The sequence below is a fragment of the Balaenoptera borealis genome, assembly GCF_965194805.1.
Source record: "Balaenoptera borealis genome assembly, chromosome: 8".
NCBI lineage: Eukaryota > Metazoa > Chordata > Mammalia > Artiodactyla > Balaenopteridae > Balaenoptera > Balaenoptera borealis.
The window spans coordinates 68917282-68943960 of record NC_138865.1 but is presented as its reverse complement, the minus strand read 5'-3'; the positions used below and the strand labels follow the sequence as shown (position 1 = coordinate 68943960).

The window sequence follows — 26679 nt, the reverse complement described above, 5'->3', positions numbered from 1 at the left end:
AAACAAAATGGTTATTGATATTACCTTACAAAATTTCTTATGGGGATGTGTGAGGAGTACATACTGTAACAAGACTTAAATGTAAAGATACTTTTGGGTTCATAAATTAATATGGTGAAACTGGACTAAATTTTGCCAGTGGAAATGGGAAAACAAAAGAGACTAGCTAGGAAAAAAAGGGGGGAAATAACTCTTAAATGATTAAGCAGGGTAACTTGTATTCCTCCCAGAATGACCTCACATCCCACCGTTACTTTTTCCCCTCTTTTCTCTCCATTTTCACGCTTGCTTCCCTAACTTTTCTTTCATTCCTTAACCCACTACTTCCCTGGTTCCCTTACTATTCTCAGATCCACAGGGACATAGAACATACATTCAATTCACATCAGTCTTTACTGGACTAGCTGTGTCCACTAGCCATAAAAAAAAAAAAAGCAGAAGAGAAGGGTATGGAGGTGCTTGTGTATGGCAGACGGAGTTAGGGCTAAATCAGCTCTGGTTAGGGCTGCTGACCATGGGTTCTGGAGTGTTCCTAGCCAAGCAGAGGCTGGGGGCAGAAACTACAGAGTCAGGCTGACCTCCAGAGGGTAGTGCCTGTCTTGGCAGAAGAAAAGCACAGCACACACCTCTCTGTGGTCACAGAATGGCTTACATTCAATCTTCTCTCTGCATACACCCTTTAGAGAGAAGCTATAAGACTAGCCCCTTTTCTAACCTTGGGGGTGGGGGCCCTCACCTCCTCCTTCTTAATTTTATGTTTTAGATCTCCAGCTGCATCAAGGACATTTTTTTTTTTGATGATGCTAAAATTTGCCACTTTCATTAACTTTTGATGATCATATTTAATTTCGCCCTGCCATTGCAATTAGTCTGCAAATTCGCCTTCAGATAAAAAGCAGTTATGGGCTTCCCTGCTGGCGCAGTGGTTGAGAATCTGCCTGTCAATGCAGGGGACACAGGTTCGAGCCCTGGTCTGGGAAGATCCCACATGCCGCAGAGCAACTAGGCCCGTGAGCCACAACTACTGAGCCTGCGCGTCTGGAGCCTGTGCTCCGCAACAAGAGAGGCCGCGATAGTGAGAGGCCCGCGCACCGCGATGAAGAGTGGCCACCACTCGCCGCAACTAGAGAAAGCCCTTGCACAGAAACGAAGACCCAACACAGCCATAAATAAATAAATAAATAAATAAATATTAGGAAAAAAAAAAATCCACACTGCTAAATTAAAAAAAAAAAAAAAGCAGTCATAAAACCAAAACTTGTTTGTACAAAGATCACGTGATTCTGTGATTATTTTCAGTACAAAAGACAAGTCCTCAGTATAACGTGTTTGATGTCATCAGCATTGAGAACAAAAACACGTAAAACAGCCCCTTCAAAATCTGCAAAATTCATAGAAGCCAAGAGACAACAAGGGGCAATCGAGAGAATTAGTCTGAACATTTAAGGCAGAAAGAGGAAACTGCAACTTTGTAATTCTGGAGTCTGTGCTACCCGTGTAGATCTGGCCCTGTGCATGATACAGAGAATAATTGATGTTCTATACAAAAACACTCTGAGACCAATTCAAGTATTAAGCAAAATCTGTTTGGGGGCATGTTCTGGGAGCTAGTAGGAAATGTTGCAAGTAGTTGGCAAATGAAAATGGAGGGAAGGGGACTAATTAATTAACATGCTCCCCACCCTTTAATATCAGCAACAATAAAAACACAAAAGCAAGCCCTGGAAGGAAAGGCATCCAGATGTCCTTGCTCCCAGGCAAAACCCAAAACCTTCTCAGGAGGCAAATTATTATAGCTGCTTTCCCAAATGTAGTTTAGGCACATTCCGAGAGATGTCTATTAATGAAGCAATTAGTAATATCTGATACAATACCTTACATATTTCTAGCTATGAGATTGCTGTAAGAACACTACGCATATATTAAAAGAAAAAAATGACTGTCAGAGCATCTTGTGTAGAAAATTATATTTGTTCCTTACATAACTAGTGATACTTCCAAAATATCTTTGATAAGCCAACTGTGCGAATTCCAAATAACAGCCAAAATGGGTATATTAACCTTTCTTAAAAACATAGATTATAGGAAATATGAAATAAAATAAGGCAAGTAACAAATTCAGTGCACCTTAAATTAAGTATCTCTTCAAATGAAATAATCTCAAATAATTCTTCTGAAAAGGACATTCATATCAGCCACATTTAGTCAGTTTTACAAATGAATAAAACATTTTATCATTTGTCCACCCACTTTTAAATATGTTCAAACTGAAATGTATGCCAAATATAGTTTAAAATAATCCGTATTCCACTGGCTTAGGGCAAACAACCATTTACAGGACTGGATCCGAGACTCAGGCACCTGTCCTTGAAAAGTTTGGAAGTGTGACAGGAAAAAATGATTAGAATTCTTCCTTTTCATATATGTCTTTATGCCCCATGAGAGATGGCATGAACACTGGTAACTCTGAAATAAATGAGGATCATTCTATGAACTGCCATTTCCCATGCAGATTAATTACTATATATGTTCATATCTCTTCATATAGAGTATTCCTGACAATTAATGAAAATTTTGTAATCCAAAGAATATTTTCACCTTATTGGGGGAATTTTTCATTTAGATTAATTTTTTTTAAACATCTTTATTGAAGTATAATTGCTTTACAATGGTGTGTTAGTTTCTGCTTTATAACAAAGTGAATCAGTTATACATATACATATGTTCCCATATCTCTTCCCTCTTGCATCTCCCTCCCTCCCACCCTCCTAGATTAATTTTAATGTATATTCTTTAGTAATGTAAATAATCATGCTCCAAGTTATATTTTGAATAAATATGAGAAACTTAAAACAATCCAAATTATATTTGTGTAGGCGGGGTTGCTTGAAGCAAGGTTCACCTGAACACAGAGAAATGAGAAACTGATTAGAGAATCTTTATGTAAATCTTCATTGAATATACATGATATTCATGCAGAAAGAAAGAAAGAAATTTTTTTCTAGATAGGTAAGGATCATCCAGAAATTCTCTAATATTGGGAAAAGCAGTCAAAGAGAAAAAGATAGTAAGTGTTTTTCATCATAACAAGAAATGCTGGGAACAACAAACTGGCAGGACATGTTGAAAAACACTTCTGGCACAAAGTTTGTTAATAAAGAGAGAACTTGCCCTTGGTTGTTAATAATCTAGCACCCTTGACAAGTACTCAGATTCACTCAAGCAGTTCTTATTTCTGGAGTCGGAACAAAAATCTGTGAATGTTATGAGCTGAGACTTCTCACTGCATACTGCATCATCAGCAGTCAGGAGGACTGCCCAAGGATTATCTTTTACTTCTAAGTAGATCATAAATAGCCCTGGAATAAAGCTACTTAAGTTCTAAACAGTTCCTCTTTCAAAAGGAGGGGTACTTTAGAAGACTCTTATTGCAATCTGTTATCTTCCTTCTACCAGGTGAGCTGCAGGTGCACGCGGGCTTGGAGAGAGTTCACCTCCTGGAGACAATGTAGCCAATTTTGATATAGGATACTCAGAAAGGGAGTAGGAGTAGGGATGGAAAACACTAAGAGAAAACTCAATTAACCATGAAAACAAAACAAAACTAGAGCCTCAATGACCCCTGGAAGGAACACCTAAAGTGCTTTATAAAACATTTCTAGAAAATAGTTTTGATAGAAATACACACTTATGGTGTAAAATTCAAAAGGTAAAAAGAGTATATTGAAAAATTAAGTCTCTTTCCCCTGACTCCTAGTCACTAAGTTTTCTTCCCAAAGGCAACCAGCATTAATATTTTGTTCTTTCTTCTGGAGAGATGTATATAACAGGTTCTTTTTCACTCAAATGATAGTATATTATACTCGCTGTTTTACATCTTGCTTTTTCCCTTAAAAATAAATCCTGGAGCTTGTTCCAAAATGTACATTTAGAGTTGCCTGTTCTTTTTAATGGCTGCATAGCATTCTACTCTATAGATCATACCACATTTTATTTATTCAGTTCCCTGTTAGATATTGAAGTTATAAGCAATCTTTTTCATTAAAAACCATAATGCAACAAGTTCCCTGTACACTTATCTCTTCCCCTACATGTAAGCATTTTTCTAGAATGAGTACCTAGAAGCGGAATTGCTTCATCAAAGGATTCGTATTAGAATAGGCTAAGAAGATGGAAAGTAAAATTTGTTCTCCCTGAGACATGAAGAAAAGATAACTTATTAGTGCTCAAAGAAATATGAAGTAACTTCATCTGTCCTCTAGGAATATGTTTGATTATTTTGCTTTAGCAAGTTGCCTGGCAAAACCTAGCACGTGCCCGACTATGTTTGAAAAGACTTACCTCACAGTGCTCTCGATAAAGACTCTGCAGTGACTTGATATCCTCAAAGGTAGTACCATCTGGCAGAGAAGAGATTTCAACTTCTCCAAACTCTGGAAGTGCTCGAGATGCATCTGTTACCATGACAACACAACAGAAAAACAGTTATTGTGGATGGTGCCAATTACAGATTAATGAGGGCAAATTTAAGAAGACTAAAAAAGAAAAAAATTTAAAGGTCAGTGGTCCAAAAAGCAAGGACTTTTCATATTAGTATTTTATAAACAAAACTTAGCAGCAGCAGCACAAAAGAATAGAGAGGATACTTTTAAAATTCTGGAGAAACTGAATTTTCACTATGATTATATTGGAAATAACATATCTCAGTGTCTCTCAATATAGGACCCCTATGATAAGAAAAATACCTTGAGCTGGCCAGTATCAATTTTAGTTATTTTTATCATTATATTACTTAGGTATATAAAAATAAATCTAGCTTTAAACTTATTATGCTTATACCTCTCATATAGTCATAAACTAAAAGACCTACAAAATAAGTACAAAGAAACCTAAAAAAATAACATTAAACTTAACAACATTAATTTGATATGATAGATGATGCTGTTGTCCTGTAACTAAATTACCTCTTGCAACATGAATATGGTATTGACTGCTTCAGCGCAGGATCTTTTGAGTTTGATAGCCCTATACCAACACATACTTCATGATGGCTGGTTCTCCCATTATGCTTCTATATTCAAATGAGCTGTGAAACTTTCCTATACACGGAGCACTGGGACATCATTTAGCCTTCCCTTGGCATGAAGGAGCAATTTACATAGTAAGTCTCTCTCTGTTCTTTTCTCATTGGCTCTGGACAATTAATGTAATACACTTTGGTGCCAACCTTATGATAAATTCAAATACAAATGCGGAAACTAAAATTGCAGAACAGCATTCGTTCTAGTCTTCCAGGTAATCCAGAATATGCTTTTACTTTTTTTAAAGATTATAATTGAAATAAGGACACAAAATAAAAAATATAAAGATTCTTGCTGAGAGCTCAAGGGTCTACAAGAATATACTTGAGGACTCTAGCTTGGGAATGCTGCCATAATGCTTTCAACTTCAGCAGCCCTTCTGACCCCAGAGTACATTTCAGTTGTCTTTGTCAGAAAGTGCACATAGACACATATACACACACACAGACACATACACACACGCACTCTCTGAGAGCTTCTACTTATCTTGATCTGTTGTACCGAAACTATGCATGTTCATCTCTAGAAGAGCTGTCAATTAAAGTGCCATTTTTGCACCTTTAGCTATGACAGGAATATGCAAAATGTTCAAGTTCCACTTCCTTAACTCTTTAAATAACAAGAAACATGTATACCATCTATAAAATTACAAAAGTAGGAAATACTGTGATCAATTTAAAAGAATAAATTACTTTTTAAAAGTTTATAATAATTTTTTCTAATCTGAGACTATATGCATATGCCACTTTATACGCAGGAAATGAGAATTCTTTTTGGCACTTCAAGTTACTACTGAAACTACCACACAATTTTGATCATAAATGCCCAATTAATACAAATTCTGGAAAACAATTTCATAGAAATGAGCTTTTAATTCATATGCATTTAAAAGTTCTACATAGCTTGAGATTTTTAAAAATAAGCTCTTTTTCTACGAAAAAGTAGAAATGAACTAGAACTATCATATAATGTGCATAGTTTCAGCACACAAAAAAAACTATGTAATTAACATCTGTAATAGACATTGTACTTGGAGAAAACACTGCCGTTGTTCTCTTGTTTTCAAAATCCTGATAGCAACTAATATGCATTACACCTTAACATACCTAAAAACTGTTGATGATGTTGACTTTGGGCAATTACAGTTTGCTCAACAGATGTGCCTGTCTGTTGACCACTTCCTGTGAAACCATCTGCAACCCCATCCACTTTCTGCATAGGCTTGTACCTAAAAATATTAGATGGGAAGAAACAAATAAACCAAATTATTCCTTGCTTTTTTGTACTACACAAAACTCCCAAGGCATTCAATTTTGTTCTGTCTTCTTTAATGTCTTATGATAGTTGTAAGATTTTCTTCCTTGACAGTCTCATAAAGTTAGGATGAAGAAATTTTTGAAATTGTAAAAAGGAAAAAGAAGGGGAGGGGCTCAGGAAGGGGACCCATTTTCAAAAATTCAGAAATTTAGCTAAGAATGAAAGTGTTAGGAGGTATTTCTTTGGACAGCAGTAGCAAAGATGTCCATGATTATAGTTTTAATACACAGTTTGAACATAACTTTTAATGGCCAATGGATCAAGGGAGAAACATGTTAAATACATTGGGATGTTAATCTGAATTAGGATCTAGGACATTGGGCCTGAGAAATGTTAATGAATGGCTTTCATTTAATTAATATCTCCAAAATATGATTCAGCCTACAAATTCTACCATACTGTTTTTCACATCACCTAAAGCCTCCCATGCATAGCAACACATTCATCTCCTCTGACTCCTGTCCACATCTGCAAATACAAAGACCATAAGCATCAGCTTGCAGCAAAATGCACGCAAAAATCCATCTACAAACCTAGGTTATCAAATTTAAAAAATAAAAAGAATCAAAGTCAGCTACAATTATGTATTTATATTTAGGTCCTCGTTATACAAGCTCATGAACTTTCCGTACTGCTAAAATAGAGAAAAGATGCTTCAGCAGCATGGGCAAGAAGGAAAGACTGCTTGGGAGAGAAATACCACATACAAAAAATGCATAGGTAAGTCTCCTAGGATAAGCAAATACAAAGTAAGAAATAAGCAGCAACTATAATTTCTTCTTTCTCTAAGATTTCATATATTTTTCTTCATTTTAGAAATTTAAAAAAACAGATAAATGCAAGAAAAAGTTAAAATCTACAATGAGCTTATTACCTAGAGATATCATCATGCACTTTATGTTGATTGTCCTTCCATTTTTTCCCATTTCTAATTATATTTATAAACAGAACCACCTAATATTCTCACCACCCAGATACTTGACTCGTACACTGATACCATAAGTTAACTGTATCATTAATATGAAGTTACTGTGAGTAACAATGTCCCCACTACATGAACAAGATACACTCAAAGATGCCTGCACTCTGACCACAGACAGGAAATGAACGGACCTGGTGAAACACTGCACAAACTAACGTTGAGGTTGCCTTAGGAAATGATTCCATCTTGAATGTTATTAATTATGACTTAGATAAATGAAATTTCCACGAAAAACTGCAAAGTCACTCATAATGACATTTACATGTATTTCTTATGTGATAGCATCTCACAAAGGACTATATGAAAAGCAAAAATAAAGTCAGAAGATGAACAGGGTGAAAAAAGGGTACAGCACACTCATTCTTGTTATCATTTTAGTGATGACCCTGTACCACCAAAATGTTGGTTGTTATTTTCTAATGATATAAAAGAACTCAAACCTATTCTTTTCATTAATGGGAAAAAAATCTGGAAGTACTCTTCAATTGGGGCCACACCAAGAGATAACACAAGGGTTAGTATTGTGATGTGCTAGAAGTGCCATTTATAAAAAATTGAATGTTTTTCTGATTTTTTTTTCCTCCTTAAAGAATCATCTTAGAGAGGCAAAAAAAAAAAAAAAAACCTTTGTGAGGCAAGAACTTGGGGTACTTGTGTGGGGCAGCAGTTGCCAACCATTCTGTTCTAGAAGACTTGAGTGATTTTATCTTTAGGGAATGTATTTAGGGACGCTTTTGTCCTCATTGATCCATTCCAGGTTTCATTTGATTTTAGCCTCCCTTTTTCAGCTGTGAAGTTTTATATCGCTAATAAAATAGGCTAAAATTGTTTAAACATGTTTCTTCATTTACGTTAATGGAGTTTGGGGTTCATGGAGTTAATAAACAAATGTGGTTAAAGGGATTTGAATTATTTACTCTGGAGAAGAGAAAAATGGAAGTATTTCCTATAGTCTTCAATTATACTAACTTTCAGTATAGGATGAGATGGTAATTATTAGACTTTGCCCAGCTATGCTTTATCCTGCACAGCGTCTAATATACTACAGATGTTTAATAGGCACAAGTATCAAGGACCGTAAAAGGATATGACATATATTCGTCTTAGACTGACATATAGACATCTTACAGATGCTATGTCACTATCTACTTGCACATAGTGCTTAGCAAGCCTGTAGTCTGCAAGCAAAATTATCTGCTTCCTTAGAAAGATGTAGACAGCAGCAGTTCCAAACGAGAAAGAGATTTTTTTTAATAAGCACTCAAAGTCACAATACATTAAAATTAATGTATGATTATGCTTAATAATAATGATATTGAGTGGGAAGGACTGATTAGAGGTACATTCTATTACACAGGAGATGGAAAATACATCAAGATTAGCTTGTAGACAAAAAGGAAATAAGCTGATTAATTCTGGAGAAACTGTACAGGTCAGTACTTAAGAACAAATCTTACTTAGGAGAGGTGAAGAAAAAAGAAAAAAAGAAAATACAGTCAGAATTGTAAAATGAGAGGTCTAATTCTAAGCGCAGAGTAAGGGTCACAAAGTGAAAGGTAGATTGAATGGATTGGGCGAAGATGCACTATGTGTATCCATTCTTGCTTGCCTGGGTTAGCAAGAATAGGACCTCTATAAGCCAGAACCTTCCATTCTATCTCTTTAGAGAAAGGTGTGAAGACAAGTTTGGGAGGGCTTTGTGACATAAAGAATGACATCAGAAAGGGCAGGGATAGGGCTCATATAAAGAACAGTATTAGTGTGGGCCTATAAGTATGAGAGAGCTTCCAGGTAGTGTTGACTTTTGCTTTTCCTGCTTTAAGTAGTGGCATATCCACAGTGTATTGCCTGGCACTGTATTGATACTTAGAAGGAATCACCAGAAATTAGAAATACTGAACTGAGGAAAGCTAGATGTTCCTTTTCTTGATGTCCTGTCTAAGGAAAACATCCTATCCCTCCCATCACCTCAGAGGGCTGGGGCTTCCCAGAGAAGGAGGGAGTTTAACAGGAAGTTGAACAGGCACATTATAAATAAGCTAAGCAAATAATTGTGGTAACTGACTCTTTTGGAAGAAACAGTTCTAGATGATATTATATTAGGTTTTGCAACCTAATTGTATATCAGTATCTGGGTAGCTTTCAAAAAAAAATTCAAATGCTAGGCTCACCCTAGATCTACTGAACAAAATCTTTGAGAATGGGGATTAGGAATTTTTTATTTTAACTAGCTTCTCAGGTACTACTTAAGTAGCCTGCACAGAACTAGACCACAGGAGCTTCTCAGACCAATAATAAATTCCTTCAGCCCAATGTTGTAGAAATACAATTATAACATTAGAGAAAAGTCATTTTTCATAAAATAAGTCATCATTTCTCAATTTTTCAATAAACTACATTTGGAATGTAAATAACTATCTCTGAATGGATGGTGGATGAATGAATGAATGTATGAATGAATGCTCAAGTTAACATTTCATTTTATCACACCATCAATTGATCTTAACATATAGCAAATCTATTTAACAAATATTTATTGAGTATTTACTATGGGTAAAGTATTGTAGGGGGATGACTTTGAAAAGGCTGTGTATAAATAGAATTTTTCCAGGATGTTTTTTAATATTCCATTGACTTACATGATAATCCAACATTATCTTAACTCTGATTGAATTTCAAGTGACTTTTTAACATTGAAACACAGCTTTCAGATTTCCTATCTCTCTCTCTCTTTTTTAACAGAAAATAATCACTATTTAAATACTAAATTGTAAAAAAAAGATATGTTTTCTACTGAAAAAAATTCTTTGTCGAATCTTTTAAAAAACTGAACTCTTCAGTATTTAAGAATTCTCTGCTTTTACGCCCATTTATTTTACAAATTCATTGTTTTAGAATAGGTTTTCTTATAGTAGATTCTTAGTGCTCTTGAGCTGTGTGCGCTCTGAGAAAGACCTGTACTACATCAAATGAAGAAACAGCTCTTGGTTTCAAAATTAGTAAGAGGCAAATGATAATTTTAACAGCTTGCAACTCCCTGGGCAATCAAAGCTAAAGTTGTTAATGATTAAGAAATCAAAGAAACTCTAATACTTTAATAGCTGAGCGTATGCCTGAAACCTGTCACTAACACAGGAACTTGGAAAATTATTAGGAATCTTCCCCCATGGGGTTAGTTATAGCTGTTATTTAGAACTTGGACAGCTGTAACTCTACTGTAAAATAATATCTAATTCTGTCAATAATCTCACACATAAAGACACTGAAGGAGTCCAATGGAAGGCAAAGAATGGTATATAGTTACCATCACATTCAACTAACAGTACCAGGTGGAAGGATTTTCAACAGACTAAATGAAACATTTGGAAAACGACCTTTGAATCAGGTGAAAAATGCACATGAAGGATGCAAAATCTGAGCTGTATAGGCATTTAGAATCATTATTATGTTTATAAGTCTAGAAGGTACACAATCATTTGATTTGCATGACAATCAGGACAAAAGGCTAAAATTTTCTGCTGGAATCTTGAGATTCTCTTTGGAAAAATTGTCCCAGAAAATTTGTAGATGACTTGAGGTCTGAAATGAACTAAATGATATAAACATGAACAGAGCAGAAGAAAATAATGTTGAGTGCCATCTTTTCAGAATAGTAATGAACTCCTTGATGCCACACTGAATACTTCTATATCTAAACAACTTCTAACATCAACCCTGCTGGTTAATGATAGTTATTACATCTCTTCAATCCTTGTTGGTGGCTCTCATAGTATTTGTCTTGTCATTAGCTCTACATCTATAATTGGGAAAGGATAGGAGGAAAAATTCAACTCAAATGGGGGTATTTGTATTAATTGCATCAGTTTTAGTAGGAAATGTGGGAGAGGTAGGGAAGGGAAGAGGTTGAAGCTGTTGCCTGAAATAAAAGTCTATGGATCATTCATTCATTTCACAAATGACAATGTGCTCACTGCTCTCCTAGGTGCTGAAAATGCAATGTTGAAAGAGGTAAATAAGGTTCCCTTATCTCATGAATTTCATTGAGTTCTCCTAGTGTAGGTAATTTAGGGTTAACTGTATAGACCTGATATATTCTTGCTACAAATATGTATGACACCTTTAGGATACTTCTTTTATCTACAGCTGGTCCTTCCTGTTAAACTGATCCTACAGGAATGCTCCCACTCTTCCTTTATTTGGAGAATGACAACCTGACTCCACCTGATGTCAAGACAGCAACAAAAACGAAAAAGGGCATCTGAAGCTCTATCTAGGAAAAAATAAATTAGTGAGCTTCTTGCATACAGTAAAATTAAATGAGCTTCAGTTTCCTTAACAGTAGATAATGATATAGTTACCAAATGAGATCTTGCACATAAAGTGCTTATTGATGAACAATTTACAAGTTCAATAAATGTTCATCAGAAGGATAAGTGGTGACTGTTAGTATTAACAAACTTTACATGAATGACTATACTTAATAATTACTGAATGTGATTATTTATGATTCTCCCATCTTCAATGGAAAATATATTTACAGCAAGGACTTGCTGCAGTGGCAGTGAACATCAAATACCTCAGTGCCAAGATTCCTTGTTTGTCTCCTAAAAGCCAAATGCAGATACCTGATCATCCTCCCACTAAAGACTCCTGCCCTCCTGCCACCCTCAGCTGCCTCAGAGCAATTTACCAGCCCTAGATGCTTATCTCTGTAATGACCCCAGGGAATTTATGGCCAGGAGAGGAATTGTTAACTATTAACATCAATCCCAGTTGGAAACCACAGGCCTGGAGGTATAAAGAAATGGAAGCCAAACTTGCCCAATTGCCAGGCTCCATTCTTCTCCAAAACAGCCTTATCCTTAAAGAAATACTTTCTAAAGAAATATTTTCTCTAGTGCATATAGTATAATAATGATAATAATTATTATTTTATCCTATCACTTGGATATTTCCAGTTATAAAGCCCTTTATATACTTTTTTCCACTTGAACTTCAAAATAATCTTTGAGGTAGTCTATTATTATTTCCATTTTGCAGATGAAGAAACTGAGGTTCAGTGAAGTTCAGTCACACACACTGAAGTGCCAAAGCAGCCTGTATTCAAATCCCTATTTCCCACCTTTAAATATAAGGTTCATTCCACTAATCTATGAAACTATATTAAGAAAGGTCTTCAAATGACAAAGGTTCTTGTCCTCCCTCCTTAGGAACACGCATGCTTTCACATCTGTCTACAGCCAACTAGCCTTGCTGTCACATCTTTCCAATTGGCCTCTATTTTCCTCTCCTCAGTGCCACAAAGATTTCCTCTTTCACAGAATCCAATTCCTATGAAAACACCATTCACAGAGGCAGAAAGTGGCACATTTCCTCACTTATTTAGGACATACTCAAGTGTGATTTTCCCCTTAAATTTTATTACATGTGCACGTTTCTCTTTGGGTTATATTACCTCTTCAAGGACGGAATTCTTATAAGAACAAAGACAAGAGGACTGGGTTCTTGTCCTGGTTTCTATATGATCGTGGATACATTATCTATCCTTTATGGACTTCAGTTTTCTCATCAAGAGGATGAGGTGCGCTAGGTGACCTCTCCCTTCCAGCTCTAACTTTCTATGATTCTGTGAATTCTCTTTTAGATGTGATGGACATATTCTATATGCAACCATTGATTGTTATGTATTTGTTGAAGGAATGATATATGCAGTTTAATACTTTGAGAATGGCTACTGGGATCAAACACAGCCAAGCACATTGTCAAACACACTTGGCTCTATTCCACCACTTTTGCTACTAGGATTTGGAAGAATAGCTGACATACATGGGCCAACACTCTCTGAGTGCTTCTTTTAAATATTAGAAATAAACTGCAGCAAACATTTTTACTTAGTTTGTAAAGCTGAAAATTACTCATCTCCTTTTTGCTCTATAATAACCTAATTTATTTATTGTCTAAATTAGGGTAAGCAAATTAGTCCATGAGTGAATTTCCTTGAAAACTGAAGACTACCTCATTTAAGTGCAGAAGTTATTTTCACATGAAATATTTTCAACAGAAGGTATTAAAAGAAACCAACTATTACACATTCTCCTGTTTCCTTAACCAGGGTAGTTAACCTCTTCTTGATTACCTACAATGTCATCAACATGCCAAATAGTTATTACACTGTGTTAGACTAGATTTTAGCCACTATAGGGATACTTAAAGGGCCTACTGGAATGCCTAGGTCTATGTGTCCCTCCAATGAATGTGTACAGACTGCTGAGTTGAGTAACCCAAAAGTGAATCGAAGACCCTTGTCTACTTATATTTCCTCTTGTCAGCTGTTATATCTCATGATTGCCTATGAATCAAGTGGGCTCTAATCTGCTCCTTTATTTTAGGTAAATGACTTGAGGATGGCTTCATCTTTTCAATTAAGCTAAACTAAGGGCTCTGTGACATCTGTTTTACAGTCAGAAGCTGTTTCCATTTATTTCCAGACTCATGGTTATGTTCCCATATGGTGGTGTTGCTGGGAATCTGATTTGTAGATAAGGGGAAATTTCCTCTACTACCCTATCAAAGCTTCAAATGAGATATCATATGGAAAGGAGCTCTAAAAATTATAAAGCTATGCAAAACAATAACCATCATTAATGCTACAACTACAATGATTCCAAACTTATCAGAAAAAATGTACAAATTTTTATTTGATAAAATAATCACTGCATATAATTGAATTTTCTTACTATAAGAACAGGTGAAGCATGTACGTTTATACTATGGAAGATGTGCACATATAGATGCATACAAAAAACCTTGAGGCATTTAAACAATTTGAATATTCCAAAATATTAAATACTAGTATAAAATATTTTAAACCTTTCAAATGTCACTTGTACTTTAACAGGAGAATGGCAGTCTCTTCTTATGTGAAATTTAATATATTCAGTAGAATCATTTGAGTTTTGGAATCACCTTATTTTATAAGCCATAAAACAAACAGTACAATAAGTCCCTTTTTCATTGTTTTCAACAAATACTCTTAACCCTTGCATCCAGAATCAAGAAGAGACACTTTTCCTCTCCTGTCCAAGTGTTTCCTCTAAATGCGGTAACTGGCTTCACTTAAGACCTATCAATGTTGCCAGCGATATAATCCTTCAGAGAGACAACAGAAACCTCCCTCTGTCCTAATCCCAGTGAGGGGTTGGTGAAGTTGATAACACTAACAATGCAAGCAGTTATCCAAGACACCATTCCAAGAGCAACTGTCCATAATCCAAAACTTGTACCATTAAAAAACAACAACAACAAATTAAAGGAAGTTTCAGTACGTCTTTGGTTCTCTAACATTCTTATTTCATAAGAAAGCAAACACTATAAGAAACTAAAGTTGGTACAATTTATGAATATTACTGAGAATTTTATATCACTTCTTAAATACAACCATATTATGTCTAATTCTAAAAGCAATAATTACTATACTTATATTGCAGGGTTTTCATGGCTCATTAATCTTTATAGCTCTGAAATTTGTTTCATAAGGAGACCTTTGTAATTCCTTGGTCTTGCTTACCTAACCCAGGCTTTGTATAAAGAATGTCCCTTGAAGGCTTCCATTTCCATGAAAACTTGCTAGGATTCTTTGCAGTGAAATCACTGGACGAAGTAAGTTTCAGCTGTCTTGGGTGCAGTTTACCAAGGTATTGTTCATATTTAAGTTTGAGTATATATTATTTTTGAATTAATCTTTTTTTCTTTATTGCACCAACATCTCCAATGTGTAGCGCTGCTATGCATGAGCGCAGAGACCACACCAGAAAGTAAAAGCTATGGTATTGCCACTAACAGGTGGAAACAATAATGGTAACTCACAACAACAACAGTTTATTCCACTTCACACAAACTCTGTCTCCAACTATACAAGGGACTGTTTTATGGCTTTTTTTTCCCAGAGCCCTTCTTAGTATATTTCACTGACTATACCTCAAAAAACAGGAATCAGCAATTTAAAAAATAAGTTTGAGAAAACATAATAAATTATATAATAGCCAATCTTGAACTGACCCTTCAGTCTTGAATACTTGCACTAGAAATTATGACTGTGTTAAATCCACTTAACAAGTGTCTTTACTGCCAGTCTCTTCCCACTAAATATGTCTTGCCCCAAATCAAAAAGTAATCTCTCTAGAAAAAATTTGAAAGTGTCATTGTTTTGCTTGGAAGCAAGTCTTTGAAGACTTGCACAGTATCTAAGCACAAAGAACAAACTCATTAGCCTCATATACAACCAAATTCCTTCATCTATGATCCAAACTACTTTTAAAATCTCATCTCCCGTTAAAGTACCCAATCTTCTTCTCAATTCTTCTCCTGCAATATCAACCTCACCAGATCAGAGTGCATTCACCAAAGACGTCATGGACTTTACCTCTCGGTGGTGATTTTGTTTACATTATTCCCTCTGCCTGAATGTTCCTCTCTTTTTCTGATCCCTCTAATTCCCTACTCAAATAGCACTTTCTCTGTGAAACTTCCCAATCCTCCCTCTCCCAGACTTTGCTGAAATAGTTCAGCAAAGTACTCCAATAGTTCCTTGATCAAAGCTTTGTTTTAGCATTTCTTAGGTTGCATTACTTAAAAAAAAAATTCCCATGTGCCTTCTCATCTAATTTCTTAACTCCTCAAAGGTAAGGACTGTGTCTTATCTCTGCACACAGGGCCTAGCACATGGTAGAGACTCAATTGGTGCTTGCTGACTAAATAGATAAAGGACTACGGCGTGATATACTTTTTTCTCCAGCAGCTACTTGGAACTAAGGCTTCTCATTAAGGTAGTATGATGTGGAGGAGATCTCACCACGGTGACTCACCATCCCAGATCAATGGCTTAGGGAGACTGATCAATGGATTAGGCCAACTGCACCAGGTGCAGTCCTCCTTTCTCCTACCTAATTTTGCATGTTCAATTGAAAAGAAAAACTGTAGCTACTGTCATGGTTGAGCTATACTGGTAAAGAGGGAAAGATTTTTCACTTTACTCCAAACTGTGATATAAGTCACATGAGACAGAAGGCCCTTGGCTATGTAGCAGCATTATGGGCTTGTACAAATCATTTAACCTCTCTGGGATTTATCTGAAAAAACAGGGGTCTTCATGCTTTGACTGCCACAAGGCTGAGGGGCCAGACTAGACTGATGTATTTTTCAATTCTAAGATCTATGATTCTATTCATCCATCCATTCATCCATCCATCCATTCATGAATGCTTAAGATCTCTTACAGCTCTAATATCTACAATTATACATCTAGGAAAGTTGGAGTCAAAGAAAATGTAAGACGTCCCAAACATTCTGCAAGAATTTATACTGTCAAAAAGAATGACCTGAAGGATATGCAGATTAACAAGTAAGAAGCTCATGAATACTGACAAATTTCTCCAGATGCTCCTTACGGTTTGTGTTTAGTTTCCTTATCTGAATAGTTTGGGATGTCACATTTACTTAAAGGCGACAAACACGCTGTCTGATAAGTAATTTTAAAAGATTTGGAAAATAGAATGAAATTCTAAATCATATTTGAGAACTGTCTGTAGTGAAAGCATGTCAACAATAGCGACATTCTTGCACACTTAGGTATTTGTTCTACTTGTTCAGAAAAAAGGAGATGGAACATCTAAAGAAATACATAGCTTTGACATGTCAATGATAATTCCAGAGTCTACCTTTGTTTCTGTTGCATGGGTTGTTGTCTCATAGCCATATACTGCATGTCTTCTTGCAGACGATTAAGAGGGGAATCTGGCTTGACACGAATCCCATAGTAATGGTACTTGGAGTTTCCTCTTCATAAAAGAACAATAAACAGAGACACAAAAAGTCAGTCAAGTCAATATTAATCATATAGGATGTCCATTTAATTTCATATTTGGAAAAATTAGATACAGGCAAAATATTAATGTTATATATTTATGATTTACCTGTTCTGGACATCTGTATATTTTTATGGTGGCTACATTTGAAGAATCAAAATAAGATTCTGAATCAATCAATTCAAGGTCCTAAGAAAAATCTTTCCTCATAAACTTTTGCTTAAATATTAGTCACAATCCATTTGCTCGATTTAAGTTACATTTTATTTTCAACTTTATATTTTAACTATAATTTAGAAGATTAGGTTAACAGGATATTCATTAACAGGATAAAGGGTTGCACACTAACTAGGAATTTATTATCAAGGGGTTATGCAGAACAAAGAGAAAAAAATCTTAATTCTACTGTCTTGGAGAAGTCCTGTATTTTTCTAGTTCTATTACTGCAGGGATGATTAAGATAACTTCACTGATACAAGATGTTGTGAAGTCTATTATTTAATATTTTGAAACCTAAAAAGAGGCAGGCATTTAATCTATTGATTTCAAAACATATTTTATTAGTCTCTGTTTTTGTGGATTCATATCAGTTTTTCAAACTGAATAAGATGTGTCACAACAGACATGGGGAAATTTCTCTGTGAAAATGGCAAATTTCCATCTAGATAAAAAATGTCACAACTTCCTCATGTTCATGAGAAAGACCATATTTGTTATTAGAAATGACAAAGTTTTACTCTGAATGAAATTTGCAAATTCTTGCAAAAATAACATTTTAAACATGTAAATTTTTGCAAAGAGAAAATAGTAGTTTTTCTCAAGTCTATATATAGCAAGACATCAGTGTTCTTTCCAACTTTTTCTTTCATTTACAAAAAGAAATGCAAGTGGAGTGTGGATTCAATATTTTATATAAAAATAAAACAGAATTTTACTTCCAAGATTGAAGAACACATTAGATGAATCCCATATATTTGAAAAGACATTAAAATCTTATTATATAAATAATATTGTTAGTTTAAAAACATAGGGCATTTGAATACCTACATAGTTTCAGCAAAATAAACCAGTATGAAAACTTAATGCCTTCCACTTGCAGACATTAGATCTTGCCTCCAAGATCCACTGTAGAATACAGCAAAAAACAAAAACAAAAAATACCAGAAACTCAATCAGCCCTGTTCTCCCATACAAACTGGAGAACAGGAGGGAGTAGCCAATGACAAAGATACAAAGTAAAATCACATCTCTCTTGTGAGACCCCAAAATACATGAAGTATCTAGTTTCTCTTCAGTTTCCTATAAATTGGAATCTTGGATGGGCTGTTGGAGAGGCGGTTCTTTCTATTGCACTGAAGATGGTTGGGGGAAATCAGTATGTTCCATGGTCTTCTTTGTTTAAACTTAATTTGGAGATGGGATGTAACAAAAACTACCTTTTGATTTACCTTTGTTTAGAAACATGGTGATATTACTTATCTTTTATTTAGCTCCAGAAACTTGAGCAAAAGTCTGGTTCTGGTTTTAATTATCACCAGATAATTTTATTGATGGGTAAATAACAGTTCACATATGGTTTGCTTAAAAAAACAAAATCTGAGTTGCTTTGCCTCATGATTTATACTGATTTTCTTTCTGTTCCCTGGGTTAGGAGTAGAATGAATGCTAAAACAGTTTCCATGGTAGAAAGAACCTCTGGCACTTCACCCCTACCATTGTCAGTTTTTCTACATTAGAGTTCTGCTAGCTTCATAACACAGCATTTGTTAAAACTTTCTCCCTAGGATTTCTTTTCTCCTTATTCTTCTAGGCTTTGTTTTCCATCTCTAATTACAAAGACTACATACAATTTTAAAAGGAACAGGAGACACAATTGTTACATAGTGAGAGGGGAAAGTAAAGAACATCAGAAAGAAAAAGCTGCAATGTTGCAATATGTACTTATAGAGCATAGAGTATGGATTCTACTCATTCACAAACCCAAACAACCCCAATTTTGTCCCTTTCTATTTTAAAGATGTGTTTCAAGGTTTGAATGGAGCCTCATAATAGGATCCATTGAAATCCCTTTCAGTAACAAAAGAGGCACAACAATACAGCTATTACAATGCTGAATAAAGCCCAGAGATTCAAAATATTGGCACAGTATGCGTAACTACTGAGCCATCAGCTAGGATATAGTAGGTTAGGTCCCCAAATAACGATTTTCCTGGTCCTGGGAAAAAAATACTAGCGAAACAAGAAGGTTTTTTCAAGGAACTGGAAGCTAGTTCCTTTACTCCAAATAAACAATCATATTCTTCAGTTTAAAATATACTCTCCTTTGAAGTACAGATAGAAGAAAATACATTTATGAGAGAACCGAACCTCCAGCAATCTGAAAGCTGTACAATCACTTAAAATGCAACAGAAAGGAATAATTCACACTTTGACTACATATAGACCTTGTAAATATCATAAAACGGCCACACTCCTTTTTTTTTGTATAAATTTATAGTGAAGTCAATTACTGAGGCTCTGTTTATTTTATTAAGAATATTAAAAATGCTTTACTAGAATACTATGAGGCTGTGACTTATAACTCATTAAAGGTATATCATCTGTCATATACAGTATAGGATCTTTATTTTTATACTTCTAAATATGGATTTTATAAGATTTAGGAAATCAAAAACATCTATATCATTCTGCTCAGCTATTCAAAATATTTGTTATGATAACTTGTAAAAATTATAGAAAGGCAAAAATGAAGCTCTACAGTTCTAAGTATTATTTTCAGCATGTTTTGATTAGTAAAAACACTCATATCTATTTACAAAGGAAGGGAACAAAGAAAGTAAGAGTCTTCTTCACATTACTGGTTTCTCTGCAATGGAACTATACTATATTTTTACTTCCATAGATGCATGGCTTCACAATCAAGAGTTTAAAAAAGGCTAATAAGAAGTTAAATAGGACCACATCATTAACTGAGAGCTTCAAACACCTCAAATCTTCAAGTTCACTAAATTATTTTTAATTGGTCTCCAGAAATGAAATGAAAAACTCAGCTTTAATTTTTACTCTATTCAAATAGAGGAGTTATTTATAAAGACATTTCAATGTAATTTTGCAAGTCAAGAGATACATAGTTTTCCACTGTGTCACTTTACTCATCATCTTTAGTACAGTTATTCTTCAAAAGAGAAGATAGTGATATATACTAATTTTTAAAGTATCATATATAAATATTCCATTAATAGCTTGGTCTGCTCATTTCTATGTGATTTGGGAATCAGTTTTTCTCAAAGTTTTGTTTGCTCTGTTGATGTTTAGTAGGACAATGCATCATACTGGAACGGCAGTTTTCAGTGAATAATGACCTTTCCTTTTCCTGGGGGATTTTATAAACTGAGCTAATTCTTTAGTTTTTCTTTATATGTTATCTGTAATCAAGTACTTTTGCCCAAACAATATACTGAACTATATTGTTTAAAGCTATAGTTTAAAAAAGAGAGATTAGTTTATGATATTATTTTTAGTACTAACCTGGTTCCCAATCTCCTGGTTCGCAGCCCCATAAAAATTGACCTTATAAGTTTTCCAAAAGAAGCAGCATTGACTGGGTCCAGTTTGTGTTCCTGACAGTGTCGTAGGTAGTGGTTGTAAAGAGTGCTTCTGGGAAGGCTCACTCCTTCTGCTGTCTCGTAATTGTCCAACAGCCACTGGAGCTAGTATACACAAGACAGGGTAAACACAGAGAAACCAAATCATTCACCAAAATGTCTCTAAGACACTGCAACTGTAATACACAGAAACACTTAGAAGATCTTCCTCAAGCCATGTAATAGGTAAACTGTTGTAATTCAGAGGACTGTGTAATCTGACTTTGAAAACTCTCAGAAGTGTAAAGAGCTGACCGTCATTTATTGACCTCAGACCATGTCCATTCCTTCAAACATTCAAGCACATATAAAGACATACTAATTTTCCTTAGGTATTCTGGAGACAAATACCTCTTCAAGGAACTCAAATAATCCCATTAACTGGTTATAAATATAAGTTATAATTGCTACAGAAAAAAAAGATGTTACCAAGCCTGGCAGCGTGGCACATAATATGTCTTTAGTGTTGGTTTGTTACAACACATGAACAGCAGGCTGCCTTGTATAATTATTTACACTAAGGTTCTATTCATTTTTATAGAATTCTAATTTATTTATCCAATTTACTTACACAAGATAATACAGTAACGGTATTATCCACTGGGACAAATTCTATAAGCAGTAAGGAAAAATTTCAGTCTTTTCTTCCCCAGAAAGAAAGAAACTCCCTAGAGACTGGTTTAAAAAAATAAGTGCAATGAAAAGGAATAATTTACTACAATCATTTGAGTTTTTCTACCTCAAAGCTATGTTTTTTCATAATTTTGGAAGACATACTACAATGGTAGTTGGTAAAGCAATGTTTTCTCAGTCTATAGTTCACATTTTAAAGTTTTATGTTGACCCGTCTATATTTTTAAAAAATAATCTGTAAAGTACATAATGTGCAAGGAATTTTTAGAAAAATCTAATTTATGTATATAGTACTGAGTTTCAACATTAGAAAAACCAAATTATCAATCTGTTCATTATTTATTTATAAAAGGAGAACTGAAATAGGTTTAAATGACTTTCTTAAGGCCATACATACGCTGTCTCAGTGCTTGATCTGGTTTCCAACACACTTTCCTGATTATTTGTATACCAGTTATTATTTCTACAAAAGCAGCATATATGTCACATTACTTGTCTCAACCAAATTTCCATGCCATATATAGAAGGTGTGATAAAAAGCTGATATTCTACATGCAGTTCAAGTTAAGTATAAGTTATGGAAGGAAAAGAATTCCTTTATTGACCATCAACTATCAACCAGGCAAAGTGCTAGGCTCCTATGGATGTAAAAATGAATGTGACCTCACTCCTGTCCTCCAGGAATTTACAATCACATACTAAAAATGATAATAAGAACACTCAAACTAAAGCATTTCTCCATTTTGCTTACATATTTTAAGATTTGTGATCAAGCTTAGAACCTACACTTTCAGACTCTTAATAAGAAAATCCATTAAAAATATTGTCAGAATTATTTTCTTTAACCATGACAGCTGAATTTTCCAGAACAATTTTAATTTCAAATATTCCTACATGATATTTATGTAATTAAACATGTCATTAAACCCATACTTGATGTTGGCTTAGAAAATATGGCCACCAAGCCTATAAGACAGAGCAGAGTAGCTTTAAAAATAAAAATAAAATTAAGGTTCTGGTCAGGAAGCCTTTAGGTTCTCTATGAACCACATGTGCATATGAATACATTTAAATATACCTATTGCCTCTGAACATATACAACCCTCCCCTATGAAATTTTTAAAAGATTACAGAAAATAAACATTCATTTTTATAATGGCCAAAAAATTTACAGGTCAAAAAAAATTCTTTTCATATGAATCATCTGTAACCTTACTGTCAGTAAACAAGTTTTCCAGAGGCATTCACACATGATTTCTGAGTACTCTACATGCAACACAGAATAAGTTCACATATACATATTCATTTAGTGTAAAGAGAGGAGGCAAACTGATTGGAAAATCCGGTTATAAAGGCTCAGACTAGTATTCTGCCTACAACAGTGGGTCAGTATGTCTCTTTAGTGTTCCTTTTGAAATTTTAAGACTCTGTTGATTATGAAACAACTGACAGAGACGACACACAAAATGTGGCAAAGCAAACCTGCCTCACATATTTCATCCACGTGCCTCAGTAAGATGACTGGGATCTGAAAGCATTGTTTCCTCACTTGAATGGTGTTAGGGCAGCTCTAGTGAACCGTACTGCACACAAGTGATGGCTCTTGTTTTGTGTACATATACTAGATAGAGCCTTCCATTGGTATTCTAAATATATAAAGAATATAGAAATAAAGAATATTGAAATACAGAATATAGAAAGGAATATTCTATGAGGAATTTAATCCCTTGAGATCAAGGACTATTTTTTTAAAACACCATAAAACGGGCAAGCATATAAAAACTATAAGTATTTTTTGAAAAACAGTCATATTTTGCAACTGAACTAATGAAGTGCCCACATCCACAAGCATCGAACAATGCCAGTAAGTTACAAATGTCACAGATATGTCTGTATGTCTATGTATCCTCAAATAATAATGCATATTGTCAAAGCCAAAATGCTATGATTTCTTAACAAAAAAAAAAAATCAAAAAAAATCAAATATTTCTTCCATTGCTAATGAACAGAACATATATCTATATAGGAAATGTTAATTTAAAGGGCTCTTTTTTCAGAAATGAAAAAATAATCAATTTCATAATGTGAACTTTATAACCAAAAGTATACAAATAATAAAAATAAATCTGATGTAAAATACTTTTAATAAGATATAAGTCAAATGAAAATAATTTGTTTAATTAATCAGATACAACTTAAAAATTTCTGTAAACTGCCTTAACTGTTTACCTTGCAATATTTAATTACTTAAAAGTAAAAACAAATATCTAAAAATGAGAGTTCATTAATATCTCATGATCCAGAAAATTGTCTTATAGATTAAAAATTTTATAAAAGAATTTGAAAAAGCAAATCCAAGATAAAATATTTGAAGGGTACTATTGTAAATTGCCTTTTGTAAAAGTGAAAACTTGTGCAAATATTAAAGTTCAATATAAAATATTTTAGTCCAAAAGTATGTTTACATATATAAAAATATTAATCAGACCATTCTTAATCAAAGAAAACTTTGCACAGAAATAGTGAGATAATTACAGCAAAGGTTGACTTAAAATACTCATAAGCCTGAATAATATTACTCAAGCCCCCAGTGAATAACCTGGAGAAAATGAAGCTTTTATTGAATTGGCCACATGGTCCTCTGAAGTGGCTAAGCAAGTCACAGAATCTGGACTGGCTCTTTCGCAAACTGATTGTTCTTCTTACATAATTTTACATTCTTAAAGATTTTTCTTCATTTCTAATCCAGTTTTTAAAAATCTGAGTTTATTTGTAATATGTATTTGTGTGTCTATGTGTGTACACACACTCATATGTGTATACATATTTACATACATATGTATATTATATATTTATTTATATATATATATATATATATATATATATATAAATAAAATCATTAGTTGGTTTGAAAAATTCCACAAGAGTGGGTATGCAGGTATTCCAGTGACTATCACTTTTACAGTAGCAAAGCTACACTTTGTTCCCTGTCCTTTGCTTGCAGGAGGAGGAACTCTTATTCCTTCCCAGAAGCCTGGAGATCACTTGGGAAGGGCAGGAGGTCAAGTGGAGGTAAAAGCCCTGAAGGATGGAGGTGGCTCTGCTGCAGCCATGACTGCTCCAACTAGGAAGCCTGCCAACAACTGCACACCCACAAGTAGTGCTCCCAGAAATTTACTGTGTAAGTGGAAATCTCAGATAAGATTTTGAGATTTAGCTGGGGATTAATCTGCATTCTACATGTCAGTATTTAACCTTCGAGTTTTGACACGGTGATAAAATTCTGTCAGATCTTTGAGTCTAAAACATAGTATAAGAAAGGATTAATTTTTATCATAACAGAAACTTGGCAGTTAAGTGTAACCTGAAGGTATACACTCCATGTGCTGCCCCAGGGAAGTTCATGCCTATTATAAGATATATTGTTTCCTTGGATTTCCTCTTTTATAAAATGTATTTGGACACTAATTCAATACCCTTAACATTTAGTAATTTAGAAATAACTATTGCTATTTCTTTTACTCTTTTATAAGATGTCTTATAAAATATTTGTTTATATTTATGATTTTAAAAGCCCATGAAATACCATAGGAACTTTTAACCTTTACCTTTAAAACCTGATTATTCTACTAATGAACTAACGTAAATTCATGTAAGGGTAGAAACCAAGATAATTGCATCTTTCAACCTTTGCATTTAATCTATATTTATCAGGGTAGATTAAGGAAGATGAACAGTTCCTATTTTTCCCAAAGGGAAATACTGATTGACAAATTTAAAAAAAAATACATTATTGCATTCCCCAATTAACATCTAAATGTAACATTTGGCATTTTTCCCCAGATGGATTATTATCCATTAGGATTCATTTTAAGTTCAGTTCACTGATGATATGCATTTTGACAGGTCTTATTTCCATCATAACTTATATTTACAGCACAGCCAAGTCAAGAGAAAGTAAGCATAAAACAAGGTTTTGCTTTGAGCTGAATATATTTTAGCTAAAACCAGCAAAAATCGTGAAACGATTATTTGCTAGATAGTGAAAGGTATATAAAATAAATGCCTAAAGTTTTTCATATACTTTAAATGGAATTTTAAAAATGCACAAGCTGAAAAACATTAAGTGAAATTTGGGAACAATTAATTTAAGAATGTTTCTGTATTTAAATTTATAATCTAAAATATCCCAAATTTGATACAATATAGTCATTAAATGCCAATTTATATTATTTACAACTGAGAAGAAGTATAAAATAAACTTAAGTCTGCAATGAAGAAAATTAAGATATTCTAATTTGATTTAGGCAGACTACACATCATTTACCCATAACATCTTCACATGCCAAAATATTTAGAAATAAAAATATTTAAATAAAAAAAAACTAAAGGTTGTACACGAGGAAATGATAGCTCGGCCATACATTCTTTCACTCAAATGGTGTGCAGGGAGACCACTGTCTTATCAACAATACTCACACATACACCTAATTGAAGCATACTTGGTAACAAAGAATGCACGTGTGAGTCTCCAAATAAATGCACACATGATTGGCAAAGGTACTTAGAATACTGAAGGCAAAATAAGGTGTGTTCCCTTCTATTGCTTGTCTCTTACAGTTATTCACTTAGCAAATATTTAGTGAGCACCTACTATGTACCCGGCACTGTTCTAGGCACCAGGGGTGCATCAGTGGATAAAACATATAAAATCCTTACTGTCTTGGAATTTTCACTTGTCAATAAATATTTGCTGTCTGCCTATATAATGCTACTACTGGAATAAGTGCCATTATGTTAATAATGTTAATAGAAGGGAACATGGCACTCAGTGTAACTGCACTCAGTCACAGATGAGGCACTATGTTGGGTATGAAATAGGCAAGTTATACGTGCATTTTGACCTGGACGATAAGAGCATGATGATGATAAAAACCTAGCAGCAGTACAAAATACTCTTAAGAATATGTTGAAAAAGGGATATAAAATTTAATACCTCACTAAATCTTCTAATGTGTAGAAAGAGAGGTGAAAAACAAAGCAATCAAGTTGGATTATACCGACAGGGGATTATTTATTTGGTTTGATCCTAATAAGAATTTTCCAAATTATTGTGAATAATCGAATATATAAAGAGAAAATAGAAAATCCATCTATTC

At 34.2% G+C, this 26679-nt stretch overlaps 1 protein-coding gene and 1 long non-coding RNA gene across 20 annotated transcripts in view; one reads left to right on the top strand and one right to left on the bottom strand.

Moving 5' to 3' along the window:
* Positions 1 to 26679, bottom strand: part of RFX3 (regulatory factor X3) — a 303201-nt gene that overhangs the window by 55524 nt on the left and 220998 nt on the right. For all 19 annotated transcript variants that reach the window (XM_082404391.1, XM_082404387.1, XM_082404393.1 and 16 more), the window contains 4 exons: positions 20772 to 20953; positions 17097 to 17216; positions 6188 to 6309; positions 4342 to 4454 (listed from right to left, as the gene is read on the bottom strand). In XM_082404391.1, coding sequence (XP_082260517.1) covers positions 4342 to 4454; positions 6188 to 6309; positions 17097 to 17216; positions 20772 to 20953 — 537 coding nt within the window. The remainder of the gene's footprint in view (positions 1 to 4341; positions 4455 to 6187; positions 6310 to 17096; positions 17217 to 20771; positions 20954 to 26679) is intronic.
* Positions 2 to 26679, top strand: part of LOC309634424 — a 144362-nt gene continuing 117684 nt past the window's right edge. The window contains exon 1 of the long non-coding RNA XR_014248090.1: positions 2 to 2698. This is a non-coding gene — a long non-coding RNA (uncharacterized lncRNA). The remainder of the gene's footprint in view (positions 2699 to 26679) is intronic.